The sequence below is a fragment of the Poecilia reticulata genome, chromosome 7, assembly GCF_904066995.2.
Source record: "Poecilia reticulata chromosome 7, P_reticulata-male-v2, whole genome shotgun sequence".
Taxonomy (NCBI): domain Eukaryota; kingdom Metazoa; phylum Chordata; class Actinopteri; order Cyprinodontiformes; family Poeciliidae; genus Poecilia; species Poecilia reticulata.
In genome coordinates, this window is record NC_088836.1 from 8,982,107 (window position 1) to 9,004,540 (window position 22,434).

Here is a 22,434-nt window from a genome sequence, read left to right on the forward strand (position 1 = left end):
AAAATCTTATTTATTACAGTCTGGGAGTCTTTTTTTTTTTTTTTTTTGCAAGCTCTATGCTGGCTTTCATTTATCATGCACTGAGAAGAGGGTTCCTGGAGAGCAGGCCTGCATCATTTTAGGATAAATGTATATGTATATATACATAAATATATATGTAATCTATACATATATCCTAAAATAATGCAGGGTTGTATATATGTATATACATACATATATTGAAAAGGTTCCATGGAGAAGCAGCATTCAGTTGCTATGCACCACAAATCTGGAACAAATGTAAAGCAGTCCCGTCTCATTTCAATGAAACATGAGCACATTACACATGTAAAGTAAAACATATGGCGTGGATTATGCACAAAATTTGGCAAAAATCCAATTGGCGGTTTTTTTATGTAACAAGTTTTACATAGCAATGTTTAATGAGCTAATAAGTCTTAATTGGAGGGGGAAAAAATCTCAAATCGAATAACTTTTTTTGTTTGTTTCTTTGTTATCGTATATCTTGCTAGGTTTTATTTGGCTCAGAGTTGATCCTTGGGGGCGAGATTGGTTTTGACTAATGCAATCTTAACGGCTCCCTGAGGGAAAAAAATCCAAACCAGAAAATTGTATTACAGAATCTTTTTCAGAAACTTTTCCCACATCAATTTTGTTCTTGTGACTTCCAGTTTTGGAGTTATATGCTAAAACACGTATCTTCTGCAATAGGGTATAGAGTAATATTTGTAACTGAGGTGGTGTGGGTCCTTAACCCAGAAACCACGTATAAGTTGTAATAAGTTTTGGGGTGAAAGCTGCAGTATAAGTCTCAGCAGGGAAAGATAATAATAAGAAGAATGGAAAAACGGAGTAAAAACAATAGGATTCCCTGCTCCTGTGTGAGCCGGTGAACGACGGTGCCTTGCATTGGCCATCCACTTGCTAATAACAAATTAGTATGATATACTTTCCAACAGTTTGCATTTAACCAAACCAAGAATGTGTTTTCTTTTTCTGCTGGAACATAGGATTGAAGAAGACCACTTTGTGCAGCTTCAGATCCTGGGTAAAAGGCAGCATCATCACAGCAACAAAACAATTTTTTTGCTCTCATTTGACCGGTCATATTATCCTCCCCACATGTTCCACGCATTTAAATATTAGTAGAAGATGTTGTCTCAGTATGCTTGTGGCAAAGGATAAACTATTATTTTTAAAACACTAAAATTTAGCCCTGGGATAAAGAAACACCTTGGAGCAAGACATTGTCTAAGACATTACCGGTCCTACTAGAAAGCCATCACCTTATTGAAGAAATTATCTCCAGTGACTACAGTGACTGTTTCCAGGTGTTCAGTCAGTACTGTGCAGTGGCCGACAGGTGTAACATGCTGCATTCGGCGAAACAAGCAGCAAGCGGATGCAAGTGTGCAGCAAATGGTAAAAAAAAGCTGCAAGCACATTTATTAGCTCTATAACTATATTCCATCCAGTGTTGTATTACAGAATATAATTGCATTTAATTGCATTATTGAGGGTTCAGAAATCCAAAAGATTTCCTACTTCTCAGTCTATTTACTATTTTAGTAACTTCATTAACTTTTCTAGAAAACACTCCCCTGAGCAACAACCATTCCTAAGTGAGATCTTGGTCAACATTGTAATGGAAGCGCCACATTGCTTTAGCCAGACTGCAACAAAATGATTGAGATCAAAACAAAAACCTTTTAATAAGTGCCTGATATTTAAATCGCTGATGCTGTTTGATCCTATAACCGCTTTGTGACGTGTGTCATAAATCAGCACCAGTAAAAATCTAAAATGGTGTGTGTTTACCACTGATGCTGGCTGACTTATGGGCCTGAAGTTCGCCTCACAGATCTAAGATACTGTGAGAAGTGTTTTGGCGCCATTTAAAGTGCATTAGATCTGTTTTATTAAATCAGATGTGAGCACTCGGAAAGTAAACCTGATTTTGACTAATAATAATCTTTTTGCCTGTTTAATCTTTAAAACGGTAAGAAAAAAATTTATTAACCCCGCATTTATGCATCTAAATGCTTTTTTTATTGGTCTCATGTAAATTTGTAATATTAAATGTCGTATTTTCATTTTAAAAAATCTATCTTTGAATTAAATTCTCTCCAAATTTACAATTTTTCAGAATCAAAAGTATCTGCCACCTCCATTACTAGAATATAAATAAAGACCTATATGAACGAACCTATACAGTAGGAATAGACATCTGCAAAACTCAGTGTGGAACTAAATAAATATGCTTTCACGCGTGAATTTATCTAAAATTGCGAAACAACGGACTCTACACGAAACTAAGGGTTTAATTGGTTTCGAAAATGTATTCAGTGTTTTAAAATATGTTTAATTTGGAGCTATGGGCTTAATTTAAAAAAAACAGATTAGTCTTTTTATTTTGTTGAAAACTCTTTTATTCGTTGTTTTAGAGAAAGAGCTTTTAAAACATGCTTAACATTTATATAAAATCACAATGTCCTCTGAGCAAGTTGTACTTTTACTCTTTGAAATGCATCATTTGTAGATGATAATTGGGCTACGAGAGTGCGGATCCACCGGGCTGCGAGCAGCTGACGATTAAAGTTAGAATACATTTCAAATGATTTTTTTGATCACCATTAACATGGAGACTAAACGTGAGGTTTATTTTTTACATAACATGCCTATCTTTCATTCAAAACTCTAAATTCAATAAAAATGATTCTCTTAAATGTATTATCTCAAAACAGTCATCTTAGTCATTTCACCAATTAAGATCCTTGACACTGAGTAACAAATCACATCTAACAAATCACATCACTCGTTCTTTCAACAGAAAATGTTTTATTCACGTTATTACTATAAACAACTCTTAGCATTGATGGCAACTTGTGTTATGGGCTAACACTCTAAAGTACGTAAACTGTATTTTTCAGACTGTTAAAATGTCCAGTTTCATGAGTAAATAGTCCATAAACCAAACAGTTTAGTCGAAACACGTTGTCTTTTTCATTTTTAAAATAAATGCTGTTGAGTATTTGAACCAAAATCAAGGTATCCAAGGAGACACGGGAAGGCTTTTCCGGGCATTTTTCAAAACAAAACAAAACAAAAAAAAAAAAAAAAAAAACGAATCTAAGGACTGGATGCCAAAATGAACAACATCCTCTTAGATCAGAAACTTTTTACATCACCTAAACGCTTTTTCTATGAAATGACAAATGAACAAACCAAGTCGAATCAGACTCGTTTTTAAACACATCCAATTACTGAAATAGGTTTAAATATATTTAAACAAGAATATTTCTAACGCATTCAGATTGTGTTATTTATTTTACCAATGTATCCATAGAGACAGAATATGCTTTCCGGGGCATTTTTTAAAAAGTGGGACAACTTTCATCTAGTTACCCAGCATTGGATACCAAACAGCAACTGATTATCTGATTGTCGTGAACGGCTGCGATAGACTACTGCATCTATCTGACTGGACCACAGAGAAACGATGAGAAAGGTTGACAGCCTAATTCAGGTCTTTTGCCTGTTGTCAGTTGCCTTAGGTAATTACCAACTTTTTTTTTTTTTGCTACTGCCAAACATTCTGTGACTTTATTATTATTATTATTATTATTATTATTATTATTATTATTATTATTATTATTAATTTATTTTTGTGGTGGAATTGCTGGTGAGACGGAGGTTAGCGGTTAAATAGATGTGTTTAACCTGGGATTTAACTGAAATAAGTTAAAACGTAATTTGACATTTCTTAAATGTGCAGCATACAAATTGGCAATAAACCATACAAATTGGCAATAAACCATAGTCAACCTGAGCACTTCTACACCCGGAACTGTAGTTGTTGAGTTGCTGTGTTGAAAAGCTTTTTTTTTTTTCTCGATCATTTGATTACCGGTAATTGGATATTTTTTAGCATGACGGTGAAACAGAAACGAGGCATCAGTCAAAGGACTTCTTTCACCACAATGACTCCACCCCATGAGGGTTTGCAGAGGCGCAAAAAGTGGGTATGCAGGGTATGCAACGCATAGGGGCGCAGCACCAGAGGGGGCGCCAAAACCCCGTCTGAAGGGGGCGGCGCGCCGATGATGTTTTCCCGTACACTGTTGCGCGCCTTACGCTCCTTCACCTCGCGCACATAACGAGGTAAATGTAGCGAGTTTTACCCTTCACGTATCTTCGCCTCGGGGGGGGGGGGGGCTGAGTGAGCGTTCGCTCCTTCACCCTGACGTTCCTTCCCTCGGTCGGGGGGAGGGGAGGCGCCGATCTATGTTTTCGCATCCACCTGAATAATGTGTAGTTGCGCCACTGAGGGTTTGTTTTCATCGTCAAATCTCGCCACTCCTCTACAGATGAAGAGGAGGTCCCGCAGTAATCCACCGCGAGAACTTCACCATTCACACTGCAGCCTGAAGTGACCCAATTCCGATTTTTTTAGCAATTCCGATATTTTTGCAGCGGCCGTTCACACTGCCAGTAAATGCGGCCTGTATGCGTTCTGCAGTGTGAACGGGCAAACGACCTGAAAGTGTACCGCATGCGCACTAGAGGGCGCAATAGCGTCAGCGTTCTAAGTGTTCTGCCAACTGCCATAAAAAGAAGTGCTCAGTGTTTGCGGAAGTAAACATGGAGGCTAACGGTGGAGCTTAGCTTGCACATTTGAAGTTGTTGTCCGGCCGAAGCAGCATATTAACAACTTAATCCTCTTTATAGTCCGTCATGGTTGTTGTTTTTCTTCCCGCTTGCACGTATCAGGACACAGAATAGTGAGGTTTGTTGAGAATCAGTGACGTTCAGTTCGGATGAATGCGACCTGAACGTTAGGTCGCATTTGAATCGGATACGTATCGGATATGGGCCACATTCGTAAAAGAATCCGACCTGTGCTGTTCACACTACCATGAGAAAATCGGATACAGGTCGCATTACGTCAAAAAAAAAAAAAAATTGGAATTGGGTCACTTCAGGCTGCAGCGTGAACATTGTCATATTTTGATCCGAAACTGAAACTGTTGACTTTTACATTAAATACACCTTTCTCAACAGGTGAGGGCGCACTTTTTCCGTCTATAATCAGACATTTAAGCGACTTGAAACCATTCCTCCCTCCCTGGCACCTCCAGACCCGGGCCCCCATCCGGGCCGGTTTGGAGGGCACCCGCCCCCCCACCCCCTCTATAGCTTCGCCCCTGAAGTCGTGTTTTAGATTGTTCTTGAAAAACGAATCAGTCACGGCATTAGTGGGTGCACTCACTGCTGCACAGTGAACCCGTTGATTCTTTACATTTGACAGCCGCTCCCCTCTCTTGCAGGTACTGCGTACCCCCGCTAAATCTTTTAGGGGTACCCCCTTACTTTCACCCCTGTATATATATATTAATAAAAAACTTTGCTGCTCTGCTTCCTAGAGCAGCATTGTTAAGTTTTGAACTAGTTAAGTTCAAAACTTAACTTATTAAGTTTTGAAATGTACATGAGATGTTGGATGTATTAAAGTCAAGTTCAATAAGTGAGGGTATTAGAGGATATTATTCAAAAGTTCATTCATGTCAGTAACTCAGTTCACAAACTGATGGATGTTTGAAGACATTTATTTCTGTAATACTAATTTTATACAACACAAAATATGTTTAATTTGGAGATATGGGCTTAATAGAAAAATAAGTACGGTATGTTTAAGGATATTTTTAAAAGACTCGTTTATTTGAAAATAAACAAGTCTAATTAGAACACATATTCTAACTTGCTGATATGGCCCCGTTTACACGACAACGATTTTGGGGGAAAACGGAAGAGTTTTGTTGCGTTTGTAGTGTGCATTTACACGAAACCACCGAATGTTTTCTCTAACAACGGCACAGATTGAAAACGGGTTCCAGACTAGCTCATGCATAGTATGACGCAAAACATAGCTGCTTCCTACAATCCACAGAAGAAGAAGAAACTACTCACAATGCTGGTGTTACTGTTTCCCCATCAGATACGGTTCCGTCAGCGTCTCTTCACCGCCGCACCGCCCAGGTGGCAAAATACACGGCTGCTTGTTCAGCGCTCTTATCTAGAGAACTACGGACCAGGACCAGCCCGGCTCCAGACGAGTTTAACAGGAGGGGCACCGACTTATTTTGGGGGGCAAAATGAGTCTACGTAGCTGAACATAGACAACAACACCAGCAGCCTACAGGCTACTTGTTAACAAGCTTAACATGCTGTATTGATATTAGCCAGTCATCTTTTAGCTATCATCCCCTGCATCCAACAGCTTTACTCAACTCAGTCGGTTAGTTCGGGGGGAAAAACTGTACCAAGTTATTTACGTTTTGCTGGTTTGCTGCCATGATTCTAACACACCTGCGCAGCAGCATCAGGTCTCCTTCGCTGCCTCACTGCCACCCAGCGCAAGCGTCTCAGCGTTCATGTTGCGTTTGAAGGCGGCTCGGAAAAACAGGTTACGACTTGTTAGCGACGGATAAAACTGTTTTAACTGCTGAAAAAGGTAACAGAGGACACGGATATGGGACGTGCGGGAACTCCTATTTTATCAAATTGATATAGGAATAACAGACTGTTGGCCATTCCAAGGTAAAAACAATAAACAGCTTCCAGTCCGGGCCGCTACAGACACCGTGAAAGCTCAAACAAGGTTTTTCGGCAAAGTTATCCCACTTTTTCCAACTGCATGCGCCCTAATCAGACGCACACAATGCGTGTTCTCTCACGGAAATCCACATGCCTTCAAGTACAACTTTTTTTTAAACACATGCCCACTTTCAAAGTTTCAAAGAACCTAGCTAGCTCCAACTAGGCGCAGCGAGAGCATTACACGTTTTCGATGTGCACCGTTACTGTGTAAACACAGATCGTAATCAGAACGTTATCGTGTAAACGATCCAACAAAAACGGAACAAAAGTGCCGTTTTTGTTGGATCGTTGTTGTGTAAACGCCCCCTATGATTGTAGGCCATGTTCTACTATTACAGGGAACCTTGTTTTTTTCTGCCAACTTTTCCTCATTTTCCTCCAGTTATTGAATCTACTGTGAAAATGACATGTAGTTAGTCGCTATTTTACCCATCCATCCATTCATTTTCTTTACACCCTTGTCCCTCAGTGGGGTCGGGAGGGTTCCTGGTGCCTATCTCCAGGTAACTTTCCGGGTGAGAGGCGGGGTTCACCCTGGACAGGTTGCCAGTCTGTCGCAGGGCAGCACAGAGACACAGGACAAACAACCATGCACACACACACTCACACCTAGGGGCAATTTAGACAGACCAATTAACTTAACAGTCATGTGTTTTTGGACTGTGGGAGGAAACCGGAGTACCCGGAGAAAACCCACGCATGTACAGGGAGAACATGCAAACTCCATGCAGAAAGACAGGGCCGGGAATCGAACCCAGAACCTTTCTCTGATATTTTACCCATCTTTAGAAAATAAATGACAGACTTTGTTTTACGAATTCATACAATACAATGTTGCCTATAGATAATAAACTGAACAAACTTTGAAACTGTATTTACCATTTATATTAAAGCACTTCCATATATTTCTCACAGCTGCTGTAAAGTATGCCATACCAAAAGTTGTTTTTACATCTTGATGGTGCTGGGTTTTTTCATACTTATGATTGTGATTTTTTGCTCCGTAGGAATAGGCCTTGGGTTTCTGCTGAGGTTTACAGTTGGCCCAACTACTACTTTGAAAATGTGGATCCAATTTCCAGGGAATGTACTTCTCAATGTGCTTAAGATGTTTTCTGTCCCCCTCATTGTGACAAGCGTGCTTGCAGGCAAGCTAAATATAAATCTAAATTCTCAATGTATTAACTTATTGCAATAGAGATAGACATAAAAGGTGCTCTCTCAATTTTTTGTGGATATTCTGAATGAATATTGCTGAAAACACTTTTTTATATACAGGTCCTTCTCAAAAAATTAGCATATTGTGATAAAGTTCATTATTTTCCATAATGTAATGATAAAAATTAAACTGTCACATATTTTAGATTCATTGCACACACACCAACTGAAATATTTCAGGTCTTTTATTGTTTTAATACTGATGATTTTGGCATACAGCTCATGAAAACCCAAAATTCCTGTCTCAAAAAATTTGCATATTTTATCCGACCAATAAAAGAAATGAGTTTTAATACCAAAAAAGTCAACCTTCAAATAATTATGTTCAGTGATGCACTCAATACTTGGTCAGGAATCCTTTTGCAGCCTTCAATGCAGCATGGTATGGAGGCAATCAGCCTGTGGTACTGCTGAGGTGTTATGGAGGCCCAGGATGCTTTGATAGCCTTAAGCTCATCCAGAGTTTAAGGCTCATATTGTGAACTTTCTCATCACAATATCCCACAGATTATCTATGGGGTTCAGGTCAGGAGAGTTGGCAGGCCAATTGAGCACAGTAATACCATGATCAGTAATACCAGTGGTTTTGGCACTGGGCAAGTGCCAGGTTGTGCAGAAAAATGAAATCTTCATTTCCATAAAGATTTTTAAGCAGATGGAAGCATGAAGTGCTCCAAAACCTCCTGATAGCTGCTGCATTGACCCTGCCCTTGATAGAACACAGTGGACCAACACCAGCAGCTGACATGGCTCCCCAGACCATCACTGACTGTGGGTACTTAACACTGGACTTCTGGCCTTTTGGCATTTCCTTCTCCCCAGTCTTCCTCCAGACTCTGGCACTTTGATTTCCGAATGACATGCAAAATTTGCTTTCATCTGAAAAAAGTACTTTGGACCACTGAGCAACAGTCCAGTGCTGCTTCTCTGTAGCCCAGGTCAGACACTTCTGCCGCTGTTTCTGGTTCAAAAGTGGCTTGACCTGGGGAATGTGGCACCTGTAGCCCCTTTCCTGCGCACACCTGTGCACAGTGGCTCTGGATAGTTTCTACTCCAAACTCAGTCCACTGCTTCCGCAGGTCCCCCAAGGTCTGGAATCGGCCCTTCTCCTCAATCTTCCTCAGGGTCCGATCACCTCTTCTCGTTGTGCAGCGTTTTCTGCCACACTTTTTCCTTCCCACTGAGGTGCCTTGATACAGCACTCTGGGAGCAGCCTATTCATTTAGAAATGTCTTTCTGTGTCTTAACCTCTTGCTTGAGGGCGTCAATGATGACCTTCTGGACAGCAGTCAGGTCAGCAGTCTGACCCATGATTGCGGTTTTGAGTAATGAACCAGGCTGGGAGTTTTTAAAAGCCTCAGGAATCTTTTGCAGGTGTTTAGAGTTACTTTGTTGATTCAGATGATGAGGTTCAGAGAACCTTTTCATAATATGCTAATTTTTTGAGACAGGGATTTTGGGTTTTCATGAGCTGTATGCCAAAATCATCAGTATTAAAACAATAAAAGACCTGAAATATTTCAGTTGGTGTGCTATGAATCTAAAATATTTAGATTAAATTTTTTTCATTACATTATGGAAAATAAACTTTATCACAATATGCAAATTTTTTAGAAGGACCTGTATGTGTCTAGATCTCGATGAGTCTAATTCACAAGAATTTATTTCTTGTCACCCAAAGGTGATAGAAGACGAAGATCAGTTCAGATATTTAGACTATTGTTAGGTAAACACATGAACTAGGATGTTATCCTGTTTCTTGCTCAGGAATCAAATGAAATTCTGGTTCTGCTCTCTTTTCTCAGGAGTAACTGGATTACACACCAAAATGTCCAGGAAAGCAGGCTTGGTCACAGGAGCCTTCGTCATTGGCAGTACTGCATATGCCACAGTTTATGGTAACTTTATAAAGTGCAGTGTATTTTAACATAGATTTATAGAATATCATAGTGTCTATTGTGTTATCAAGTGAGAATGCATTCATCAAAATGCTGCTGTTCACACATTTTTCAGTCTTCAGAAATAACTTATGCATCAAAATATAGCCAGGGCTGTCTGCTTTGTGCAAATAGTATTAGTGTCATTGCTGTAGATCTTGCAGTTTTCTTTCAAGCTTTTCCGGAACACAGGTCTCCGGGAACATTTTCTTCCTTGTGTTTCCCTCTTCTGCTGTGCTTAGATCTGTTTGTGTTCAGCTTTCTTCTGGTATATTTGTCTTCTGCTTTCCTTTGACCCATCTCTCTCTTCAACTTTGTTCATTTCTGTCTCTGTATTCAGTTTTTTTTTTTTTTTACTCTCTCTGGCATCTACTGCGGTGTTCATCCTGCAGAAATGCATTCTCACGGCTGTTTTGCAAGGAACAGCAATTTTTCTAGTTGCTTTTGACATCCTGCCTGAGATTTTGTGTTGCAGCATTTACTCTGGTGTTCACACTAAAGCCTGGTGTGGATTCAGAGTTGAAACATAAAGAACCGGGTGTTACCGTTCCCTTCTCTATGCATGTGATCTTCATGGATCTCTTAAGGTGAGAGGACAAGTGTTTAATTCAATTCGATTTCATTCAAGTTTAATTGTATATAGCAAATTTCAGCCACCAGGCAGATAAAGGTGTTTTACATCATGAAAACACAAAATCCAAAGTAATAGAACACACAGGCAACAATTGAAGCATTACATTTTGACAAGGGCCACCGTTGCACATCATAATGTTGGTGAATGTTACACTTAACTGTGGTGGCGCATGAACAACACAAGGCTCGGGTCTCTCAAGAATTAGCAATTTTCTATTTACTTTTGACTGGACTATGCATCCAGAATTGCTCGCCATTGCTGTTCTACAGCAGACAGGAGTTTCTGGACATTTGGACTCAAAACTCCGACAGTTTTATTTCCAACTCATCCCAGAGATCTCCAAAACGCCAGAGGCTGTTCACTTTTCCTGGCCAGTGCACCCAGATGGCACCAAGAACGCAAACAAAGGCAGGGTACAAGTGGAGGGCTACAAGCTAAGCTAAATCTTACGCCACACCGGCTGCCCATACCCACCATTTTCCTCGTCAATGTCCGTTCTCTGGCAAACAAAATGGATGAAATATGGCTCCCCAACATAGATAACAGATGGATTATGAACTCAAATGTCATAATTTTCACTGAAACATGGCTAAAAAATAGCTTCCTGGACAATGCTATTGAGTTAGCAGGATGCCATACACACTGAGCTGACAAAATAGCAGAGATCTCCGGCAATATCAGCGGTGGAGGTTTGTGCATTTATATCAAAAATGCTTGGTGCACAGACGAGAGACAATTCTCACCCAATGTCAAGTTTATAATGGTCAAATCCAGACCTTATTATCTCCCTAGAGAACTCGTTTGCATTCACTGCAGTGTTATCAACTGCAGTGAAGTGAACCTCCGAGCACTTGAGGAGGAAGCTAGAGAACGACTGGCTGAAATTAGCGTTCATAAATCGGATCAACCTTGAGCTAAACGCCGCTTTATCGGCGGATATTGGAAAATCCAATATCCAACTCGAAACTAACTTCACTGCAGTCGGTAACACAATAAAACCATTGGGATAAAGTTTGTTTTGGTCTGTGGCCTGTAAAGATGGCACCGAGCGACTGCACCTAAACGCCCCACAACATCTGACGCAGTGAAATTTTTTCCAAAGGCAGCCCTCTTCATTAACATAACGATGCAGCAGAAAAACAGCAAACAGAAATACAGCAAGCAGAAATACAGCAAGCAGAAATACAGCAAGCAGAAAAGGGAGAAGCAAAAAAGACAAAGCAAAATATCTATTTTTCTTGACAAAAACACATGTTTAGGGGAAATAAAAAAGAAAATATATACATTACTTGACGGAAACTCGTGTGTAAGAAAAAAGAAAAACTAAACATATATTTATGATTTTATTTCTTATTATGTCGGTTTTGGTCCTCCATAGATTGTACCTATCAATGATACATACAAGAAATAAAAGCTTATTGAAGCCAATGAAGAAGTTTTCTACATATCACTAAATCTTTGTATAGAGTTAGTGTCAAAGTTTGTCTATGGACCTTTACCTCAATTCTTAAATATAAAGGCCACAACTCTTCTTTTTTACGTTTTCTATTCTCACTTAAAAATTTGTAATTAGGAGGCGCTGATTCGATTAGTAGAGGTGATTCAGTATCCAACCATGTTTCTGTCAGGAACATCAATATAATGCTGAGTGAAGTCATTTACTAATAGTCCTTTTTCTGATCTTATATTTAGCAGAGCCAGTTGAAGTGGCAGATAGTTCCTGAGACTGAGGTTGCTTTAGGCAGGGGATGAGTCTAATGTTTAATTTCAAACTGCTGCATTTTGTATTTCTGTTTTTTGTGAATTTTCTTCTAGTGATTGTGCTTAAACAATATTCCTGGTTTTCAGCATATTCAGTTTACTGCATAGAGAAATTAAAATAGAAGTCATATTTATTAGCAACTATGATTTAAAACTGTCGTGGTTGATGTGAAATGATAATATTAAACTCTGGTGAAAATAATATCTTCACGTTTTGTGTCTTTAAAATTTACAAGCCCAGTTTTTTTCTGACACTCCTTTTACTCTCATAGGAACATGTTTCCAGAGAGCTTCATTCAGGCTTTCTTCGAGCAGGTATGTTTTGTATTCAGAACCACAGCTCAGTGTGTAGCTTCCTATGTTGGGTCTGGAAGGTCACAAATAGTTCTTTTTTTTTCTCAGTACAAGACTGAGATTATTTATCTTTCAAGAGATCAAATTATACTCGAAGGGGTGAGTATTTTCTTCTTATCGTTGATCTTCTTCTAGAGCACCTTCCAAAAGCATTGATAGCCTTAGAGCTTTTACACATTTTGTCACTTTACAACTCCAAACTTCAAAGTATTTTGTTTAGGTTTTAAGTAGTCAGCCAACACTAAAAAGAGTACTTGACTGTGAAGAGGAAGAAAAATCTGGATGGCTTTAATTTAAAACATGAAAGGAGAGGTGGTGTTTGTTTTCAGCTCACCTCAGGGGCAGTTGTGCCTTTCTGTAGCGGTCATTGAGCAAGAGGAGGGGCACATCACAGGGGAACACAGAGACAAGCAACCATTCAAAACACTTGTACTATTGGTTTAGACAACACCAGTTAACACAACAATAATATTCTTAGGACAGAGGGTAGAACAATTTCCACATCTTGCCACAATTGTTCTGTTGTATTTAGGCCCGGATTTGACCATAACGATCTAATAGACGGTGGTGTTTTCACCTAAAGCCATCCATTGTAGATCTGGTTGTATATTCAGAGTGACTGTTTTGCTCCAAGGGAAAGATATTTCCTAGTCTCAACTCTCAAGTCTTCTGGCCCCCTAAAACAAGTTTTGATCCTAGATTGTCTGAGATTTAGTGCCATCCATCTTCCTATTAAGAACGTGTATTGCTTCTCTGCAATAGAAAAGCAAGTCAACATACATGTGTATAACTGAATGTGTAGGGCTATTGGAGGGGTTACATAGCTAAATACACAAATAATTTTTTCTATTTATATACATAATGTTTTTCTAATTCTTGAATTTGTTCTATACATTTCACAGTTATCCCATTTTGGATTGGTCTTTTACAAAATAAATGCAAATAAAATACATCAAAGTTAATGACTTTAATGTGACTTACTGTGGAAAAGTGATATGTATTGTCCAATATGGTGCTGTACTACTACAATACTTATCTTGGAGAGTTAGAGCCAGCATATTTGTGTGTCTAGCCGCAGAATGACAGTGAGATGCTACTGGTAGGCAACTATGTTCCTGGAGCCAACGTTATAGGACTGATCATCTGGTCTTTCGCCATCGGCCTCTTGTTAGTCAGGGTGGGAGAGAATGCAAAAAGCACTCTGAGGCTCATTCAAATCATCAACGATGCAGTAAAAATCATAGTCCTCTGGTTCATGTGGTAAGATAACATTTCAGTATACAATTTCATGCTTTTACCAAATTAGATATATGTTTAATACACACAATGTTCCCTTAATTAGTTCAGGTCAGACATAAGGGTAAATTACAATATCAAAGAAATGTGATTTCTGTTTGTGATAAAAAAAAATTTATCTGTGGTGAAGTAAATTTAACATAACTGAAACTGTGAAATCAACAATAAAAAAAATCAAGTTTGTATCTTTACACAAGAATATACAGTATTGAGGTCAAAAATATTTGTTCAAAATTGTAAATTTTTTCAGAAAATAAATTAAGTACTAAGAGCCTGTCTTTTTAAGTTCATCCACACAACAAAAAGCAATCTTGTTATCTTTACTGTGTTTCTTTCTGTACTTCAAGACACCAACCTAAGCTACCTAAGAGTTCCCAAGCTGTGATTTTAAGTACACTGACAAAAATGTTCTGCTGTGTCTACTTAAAAATATGAAGTTAAATTAAGTAAAAGCTTAACGTTCAGGACGTCCCCAGACCTTATTCCATTCCTGCTGAAGCAAACCTGCAAACCAAAGAGAAAGTTTTGAACATTTGCCCAACTGATTCTGTGTTGAATAATAAAATATACACTATAATATGTTTTATAATGTGTTTATAATGTGTTTTTAATGTTTAAAAACACATTATAACAGTGTTTTAACAAAAACTAATGCTGTTGTTGGTGATGTAGGCAGAAAAAATAGATTGGATGAGATTAACACCTACAGTAGCAAAAAAACAACAAAAAAACACACAAAAAAAACAAGTGTAACAAAAAGTGTGGCTACATTGATTAAAAACTTTATTTGGGAAAACTCCTTGTGTGAAAAAAGTGAAGACGAAATGTTAATGTGGAAAATACCTGGACAGTTTTTGAACTTGTGTAAACAATAGACTAAACAGAACTTCCATGAATGAACTGTTTGTGTATTATTGTATTGTTGTAATGCTTGTAATTGATTTTCTGCCCCTAATGTAATTTTGCAAAGAACTAATAAAATCTTAGAAAAATTTAAAATTGAACAAACTATCACTTCTTTCCATATTTAAGTTTGAGCAGAGAAACAAATAAAAATCAAGTATTAAGTTTTAAAAACTTGATTTTTTTTTTGAGGCAATAAGTTTGCACATTTTTTAAGTTAGGTGAACTAATTAGATTTTACAGTGTACTTGCATATTTCATTTACATTAAACATGTTGAGTGCTTTATGCAAGGTTCTGTTTAACCTGCTTTACAAAGTTAACTTTACCTTGATTTTATGTTTCAAAGAAATATGTAAGTAATTAAGACAAAGAACAGTCTTGCTTGATCAACATAAATAAATTATGCAAATAGTTGCCTTAATCTTTCTAAGTAGACAGAAAAGAGTGTTTATCATCCTTGAGGGATACCTATTTGACAAACAGTTAATCAAAATAAATTTGGGACACCCATTTATTTAACCTTTTTTCTTGACCGTTTTTTTGATTCAGGTATTTGCCAATTGGAGTACTTTTTCTGATCACAGACAGTGTGTTGTCTGTGGAGGACTGGGGAGATGCCTTTAAACTCGTGAAGTTTGCAGGAGTGGTTTGTATGGCGTATGTCCACTTTGTCTGTTTCAACTTTGTTGCCAAATTGAGATCACTGCTCGTGAGATGGCAGCACTGAACTCTACACAAGAAGGAAAGAAAACTGTTTTCAATGTATTTTACAGAAGCGTAGCACAGATTTTACTGAGATTTTTCTCCTTTATGTTTAGTGGATGAAGACACTGCAAAGACCAGTTTTTTTAATACAATTATTGTCAGCTAATTTACTCCGATTCCCCCCAAAAGCCTGTCCAGTTCAAGCAGTTCCCTTTCAGATGTTGTGTTTGGCCTGAGAGGTTTGTTAGAGAACGTTAGTGAACAAACGGCATCATGAACACCAAAAGACTCAGCAGACAGGTCAAGGAGAAAGTTCAGGAAAAGTTTAAATCAGTCTTAGTTTCTAAAACAATATCTGAAGGTAAAGAAGAGGAGGAGGGTTAAGGGCTCTGCATAGTTGAGCTGAACTACCAAAATCAGTTCTCGTTGTGCCGCTGCTGACAGGATCTGGGCTGGAGGTGAGCGGCTGTGAGTAGAAGTTACTGCAGAACCTCAACTGATAAAGGAAGATTCGGTCCATCGGAACATTTGGAGCTCACAAAATATCACATAAACCTTAGCGAAAATAATGTACCTATAATTTGAACCATAGCATAAAGTCAGTCATCCCACAATTAAATAAATCAAGATGTCCCAAAAGAAGGGGCGGACTGGCATACTGGCATACCAGGGGATTCCTTGGTGGGCCTCTCCGTTAGTGGGCAGGTGGACAGTAGACTGTCCATGCAGTGGCGGTTTATTATGTGGATGACATGGGCAACCACCCAGGGTAGCATCTCGTGGGGGTGGACATGAGCACACCAGGTTAATTGGCCGAGCTTAAAATCAATCAGTCCTCAAGGCACACTGACCTGCATGTTTTAGATGGTCCCCTGCTTCAACACACCCCATTCAGATGATTGCAATTCAGCAAAATCCTGTTAATCAGCCAACAATTGAAATCATGTGTGCGGTTGGGAAACACTGGTCTAGACCAATATCCTTTTGATAATATGTGGCAGAAAGCTTTGTGTTCACACTCCCCATCTAATCTGAGCTTATGCTATTTTGCAGAGAAGAATGTGATAAATGTTGTTTCTATGAAAGAGCAAAGTTGGTGGAAACATGACGCAACAGGCCGCAGCTGGAACTGTTGCAACAGGTTGATCTACAAAGTATGGACTGATTGAAGCTGAATAGAGATGCACACACATCTTCATGGATGTTACTGTGCAACAATGAATCATTTTCCTTGCACTTTGCAATGACGCGCGACTATGTATTAGCATATCAAGTCCCCCCAAACACTTGACAACCAATTTTTTCATGTGGTTTACCATGACAAAATTCATAAGTGTCAAACTTGAAGGCCAGTGAATAGCTTTTTGTGTCTTGATAACACAGAGCATGACTCTAATAAGTTTGTTGTCTCTTTCAGACAAGGAGTCTACGCCTTTTTGCTTGTGCCCACGATTTATTTTTTGTTAGTCAGACAGAACCCCATTAAGATCTACAGGAAGGTCTCCAAGGCTTTGATAACTGCATTTATCCTCTCATCCAGGTGAGATGTTCTGCTTGTTCTGCTTGACACTTTTCTAGTTTCCACATATGAACAGTGCACCAATAAAGGATGTGCTTTCTGCCAAAGCACCGCCACTCTACCTGTTGCCCTTCAATGCCTCGAAGAGAACGTGAAGGTCAATAAGCAACTCCTCCGCTTCATGTTGCCCATTGCCGTCGGCATCAATATGAACGGGACAACAATTTATGAAGTGATCGCTTCCATCTTTACTACTCAGCTAAATAGCATCACTCTGGAAGTCGGTCAGATAATTGCCATTTGGTAAGCTGCTTCCTCTAAGTGTCTGGAATTGAGAAAAGGTGCATACTGGGATTGTTAAGAGAAAAGGCTTGACACAACTGTGTGTTGCAGTTGATGTAGTCTGTGCTTGGTTTGCAGCTTGTCTAGTGCCATTGTCACCTTTGGAACTTCAGGGGTCCCAGCCAAAGGAGCTGTGACCACTATCATGGTTCTGACATCTGTGGGACTGCCTGCACATGATGCTGTCCATCTGGTGGTGTTTGAATGGCTTCTGTAAGTTCAACTTGATGCTCAACAGCCTGCCACTCGTGTTCAAAAAGTACTTTAACCATCAAACTGTGTCGTCACACTGGATGGAGTTATGCTGGTTTGCTATCAGAAAGCTTGCAGTTATTTTTGACCAGGACATGATTTTTAATATGCATGATAAACAAATGTCTAGGCTATCCTAGACCCTGTGTCTCTCCAGGATCTCCCCAGGATCCCAAGATTTGGTTAAATCTTGGGATTTAACCAAATCCCAAGAAAAAAAAAGACAATTATAGCAAAATCTCGACTTATTTCATGTGACTGAGGTCAAACTGTTGTGTTCACAGCCAAACAGACTTTAAAAAGAAACTGGAACAGTTAAAAGGAAATGAACAATATTGAAAAAAAAATCTAAGAAAGTGGCAACAATTTATCCAGAAGCTAATATAAACAAATCTCTATTAATATAATTCTTTTAATTAAAAAAAAAAAAACAAAGAAAATGTCGCATCCAAATCTCAGAATAACCAGAAAAACTAAAATTAAGTCTAATTTACTGTATGTTCAGGAGTCCAAATAAATGGGGGTTTTTTGTCTGTCCGTTCAATAGCAGAGAAGCAGAAATTTAAAGATGCAATTCTTTGGATAAAACTACACTTTGTGACTGATGATGTTACTAGGAATTGTCTGAAGCTCGCTGTTGTAGAGTGGGGAAGAGAAAGCCTTCAAGAAAACAACAGTTGAGTAACAGTATGTTTGTTCTCCTTATGTCCCCTTCAGAGACCATTTAACTACCATGGTGAATGTACTCACAAACATGATGGGTGTGATTGTAATCCATCATTTCTGGGAAGCTGACGTGCTAGCCTTGGAAGAAAAACGAAGGTAATTGAAATCATTAAAATGATGTGTTCAGTCGCAAAGACACAATATTGCCAAAAGTATTTGCTTCCCAATCCAAATCATTGAATTCAGGTGTTCCAGTGACTTCTGTAGCTACAGGTGTATGAAATCCAGCATTGAGACTGAACAAACGGGGTGTTCTAAGGAAGAACAGTGAATACGAGTGTGGTGCCAAGATAGGATGCTCCTGTCTCAGCACCACACATTTCCTGGAAGTGGTTCAGGAAATGTAAAGACTGGACTGCTTCCAGTCTTTACCGGACATGTTGTCTGGCGTTCCAAGTCCTGCCTCAAAATTAAGATAAAAAGGTGCAGCAAAGACTTTCCTCCCTAGACTCTGGAAGATAATATGACTCTCCACAGATCTTCTTCTGGCCCTTTACCTCTGATGTGTGGGGAATTTCTTCACAAATGCTAACTACCAGTTTGCAAAGAAGAAGATTCTCCAAAAGGTTACTATAAAGGTCAAACAAATTATTAACTGCGCTATCCCCACCCTCCATGAACACTGCAATTCCTACCTTTTGACCTTTACACTTTTTTTACTATCTTCAAAGCCAAAGAAACATAAATTACAAATTTGATAACTTTTTATTAATATCTTTAGAATTATGAATGAGTTGACACCAATTTTGTCTGATTTGAAGAAGGCGGGGGTGGGGCCTGGTTGACCTTTCATGACCCCTAGAAACATTTATTAATATTTTTGAAATGATAGCGGCACAAATAAAAACTTTTGGTGCATAAACCAGCACAAACGTTGCAGAAACATTTGACACTAATTTTGTCTGAGTTCATAAAAGTGTGGTGGGGGCGGGGGGGTGGCTGATTGACCTTTAAACTTTAATTAATATCTTCAGTCAGAGCAGCACAAACAAAAATCACCGGAAAGTCACTTGAGCGAACAAGCCCTCCTTGAGCTCAGCAGTCAGCAGCCGTTGGGCTCTCTTCTCCTCCAGTTACGTCATGAAAACCACTTGTTTTTTTCTAGAAGTCAGAACGTTTTGATTAATTTAACATTTCATAACATTTGTTACCTAATGGTGCGTTCACACCATTTCGTGCGTCAGGCGCATCTGGTTTACATTCAAATCTATGTGAAAGCACATCAAGGGCCCGTCGAGAGCCCGTTGCAGCACTTTTGAAGCATTCAACGAGTCGGGCGTGTCCAACGAGTTTGACAAATAGGCCAGCAACGCAAAAAGCGTTTGGTGTGAACGCACCATAATTATTGACCAAATACAGCAAACAGATTTACAGTTTGGCCTCAAAAAATATTTTAAAGAACTTTAAATATTCACTTTAAGGTAGTCAAAAAAAATTGCAAGAGAAATGGCTCAACAGCGCACTTTGTCGTAGAATCATAACCCCATGACCTACAGAAAACTCTTGGACCAGTGCTCTACACCGAACAGGAAGTTGGCCATCTTGGATTGAAGTGCCGATTTTGACCCCATTTTGGCCGTTTACAGCCTCCGCATTTGATCAAGCTCCTCCTAGAGATTTCAATCGATCGGTTTCAAACTTGATCAGTTTGCCCATAAGGCATGGCCATGCATGCTTAAGGGACGTGGTCAGGCCTCAGAGTTTGAAATCTTTTGCCATTAAACACAAAACTGTAATAACTCGTACACAAAAATTCACAGAGACACCAAACATTCAGTGATTGATCCACATCTGGATCCCTACAGCATTCAATTGTTAAATCATGACATTGCTTAAGCCATGCCCTCTGTACACTCAGTGCACGTGTATCTTGTGTATCTTGGACCCTTGGTTGAATCCCAGAAGGAGGTCGGCCATTTTGCATCATTTTGACTTTTTTAAGACACATTAAGTGTGGTTAAATTTACAAATTTAAGTCAGTCTTACACAAATCACTTAGTTAACTTCAAAAAAAGAAGGAACCTAATAAATTATCTCTTTTTTACCAGGGTTTTCTTGGCTCAGGCGGCCTTTATTTGAGAGCAGTTAGACAGGAACGTAGGTAATAACAGAGAGGAAAGATGGAATCACGCGTATGATGGCCCCCCGTGGGGTTGTTTGCCCAGGGCACCAAACAATCTATGATGTGTCTCATAACATACAGTCACAGCACAGTGAGTTTCATAAATGTAACAAAGGACATTTTTATAAAAGTTTAATACTGCAACTTTAATGGTCTGTGTATTATTCACTCTTTGACTAGAGTACTTTCTCTGAAAGGTTTCATAAAATATTAGGACAGATTCTGGTGAAAACAAATCTGGAATCTAGATTGTTATAAGTCATTTCCACTAAGTGGTAAGATATGGAGTACTTTAGTCACAGTTGGTCTACATTATTACTGATTGTGTTTTCCATTTTCCTTGTTAGGACTGACAAGGTTCGTTCCAACAGTGAACTCGAGCTGGACTTAACCTGTTTGGAGCCTGATGACAATCTCATCCCGTCTGCAGCCTCCCCATCAAGATCAATTTCACCTAAGTGAGGGGATCGTCTCAGAACCATATTAACACCAACAAGCTGAAACCTCAGGACAGGGACGTCACCATCCTGGGGTGTCTGAGCTGTTCATTTCCCTGTTTGCTTATAGTTATTGCTAGTTGGATGGTGTTATATCACTTTATTCATCTGTATTTATTTTCCATTTTACTTTGGTTTTTGCCACTTTTAAATGATATATTTATATGTTTCTAATGTATTTACGTGAAAATTGTTAATAATTACAAGCATTGTTATGTGTTTGAAGATAATCCATCTTCAGTATTCTAGATTTTATTGTTATTTATCATTTTGCATGTTTACAATGCATGGACTTTGCTATTTTTTATTCATTTTAGCTTTCTCTGTATATAATAGAAATATTTCCCCAGTGTTTCCTCTCTAATCAATACAAGCTGCCACAGTTCCTTATCTTCTACAATTGATTTTCTTCCACTAATAAATCACATTTATTACCAATACTTACCTGTTTTATCTGTTTATGTGGATCATTTCATTGTGTGTCTAGTGGTTAAATGCCTTTCTTTGTTTTTAACTCCTGTAACTTTGCATTAGACTTGATTGTATGACAAGTGTTCTATACACATTTGACTGATTGATTGATACAATATTTTGTAAATAAATAGCCCTTTACGTTGCATGAAAATGTTTACTGCTTTCAAATTGAAATTGTCACGTCCTCTGAAAGCAGGTTGTGCTAGCTGCAGTGTAGCAGAAAGTGAGTTCCTGCTCCTGCTCTCAGAGAGCGCTGAGAGAAAAAGCTTTCTCTCTCGCATGCTCTCAGTTGTGGCACCAGGGGGTGCTATAGCGCCCACTGGAAAAGTCATAGAACCCCCCTCCCCTCAAATAAAAAATATCAGATTATTTTTTAAAATATGTGGTTATTGTAATATTTTCCTTGCAAAACACAATTAATTTAGAAAAACAACCAATGATTGCATATTGAGAATTTTAAAAACCCTATCTCGCAACAGAAAATGAACTTGTATGCCTGTTTTCACCTCCAGTAAACAATTGAAAAGAGCATGTAATGTGAAAAGGGAGAGTTTTCTACAACCCAAATTTCCAAGGATGGAATCAACAGTTCAAGAAAATACTGTGGACAAAACAGAACAAAATACAAAATATAATAATATAAATTGCAGCTTTAAGTTTCGACTCTGGACACAAAATAATCTGAGAACTTCTTCTTGGTATAACATCATTTACTTTTAATTATCTTGATGCCACTACAGGCTTTCAGGTGAATACTGAAGGGCATAAAAGATTCTCCACTTGGAACTGTTTGTTAAAATATAAATAAAAACAGAAAAAAAAATCTTCTATAAAAATAATGCACTTTTGTTCATTCTTATCTTCATAAACATGCCCATGTTATTTCCTATCAGAAACGATTTCTTAGTAAAATAAAACTTACTTTAAATCAAAAGTTCGTGGCATGAATATTTGGGCTTGCATTTTTCATAACCGTTTCCCCCACTTGGCCACCTCTGACGTAAACATTTCTAAATGTAAAGGAATCGCTGATGG

General features: G+C 38.6%; 1 protein-coding gene across 1 annotated transcript; it reads left to right on the plus strand.

Moving 5' to 3' along the window:
* Positions 1-3,366: 3,366 nt before the first annotated feature.
* LOC103461482 (excitatory amino acid transporter 3-like) lies at positions 3,367-21,365 on the plus strand. Its single transcript, XM_081608786.1, has 13 exons — positions 3,367-3,554; positions 7,665-7,805; positions 9,681-9,773; positions 10,288-10,399; positions 12,480-12,522; positions 12,610-12,660; positions 13,634-13,821; positions 15,312-15,419; positions 16,885-17,007; positions 17,095-17,289; positions 17,407-17,541; positions 18,298-18,402; positions 20,776-21,365. The coding sequence occupies exons 1-13, from the start codon at positions 3,500-3,502 to the stop codon at positions 20,888-20,890; spliced, it is 1,464 nt and encodes a 487-aa protein (XP_081464912.1). The 5' UTR covers positions 3,367-3,499; the 3' UTR covers positions 20,891-21,365.
* Positions 21,366-22,434: the final 1,069 nt, after the last annotated feature.

Bases quoted from the DNA above. Each gene is read 5' to 3' on its own strand.
- LOC103461482 (XM_081608786.1), top strand. From the start codon at position 3,500: ATGAGAAAGGTTGACAGCCTAATTCAGGTCTTTTGCCTGTTGTCAGTT. The intron at 3,555-7,664 runs GTAATTACCAAC...TTTGCTCCGTAG, and splicing joins CCTGTTGTCAGTTGCCTTAG to GAATAGGCCTTGGGTTTCTG. The intron at 13,822-15,311 runs GTAAGATAACAT...TTTTTGATTCAG, and splicing joins ATAGTCCTCTGGTTCATGTG to GTATTTGCCAATTGGAGTAC.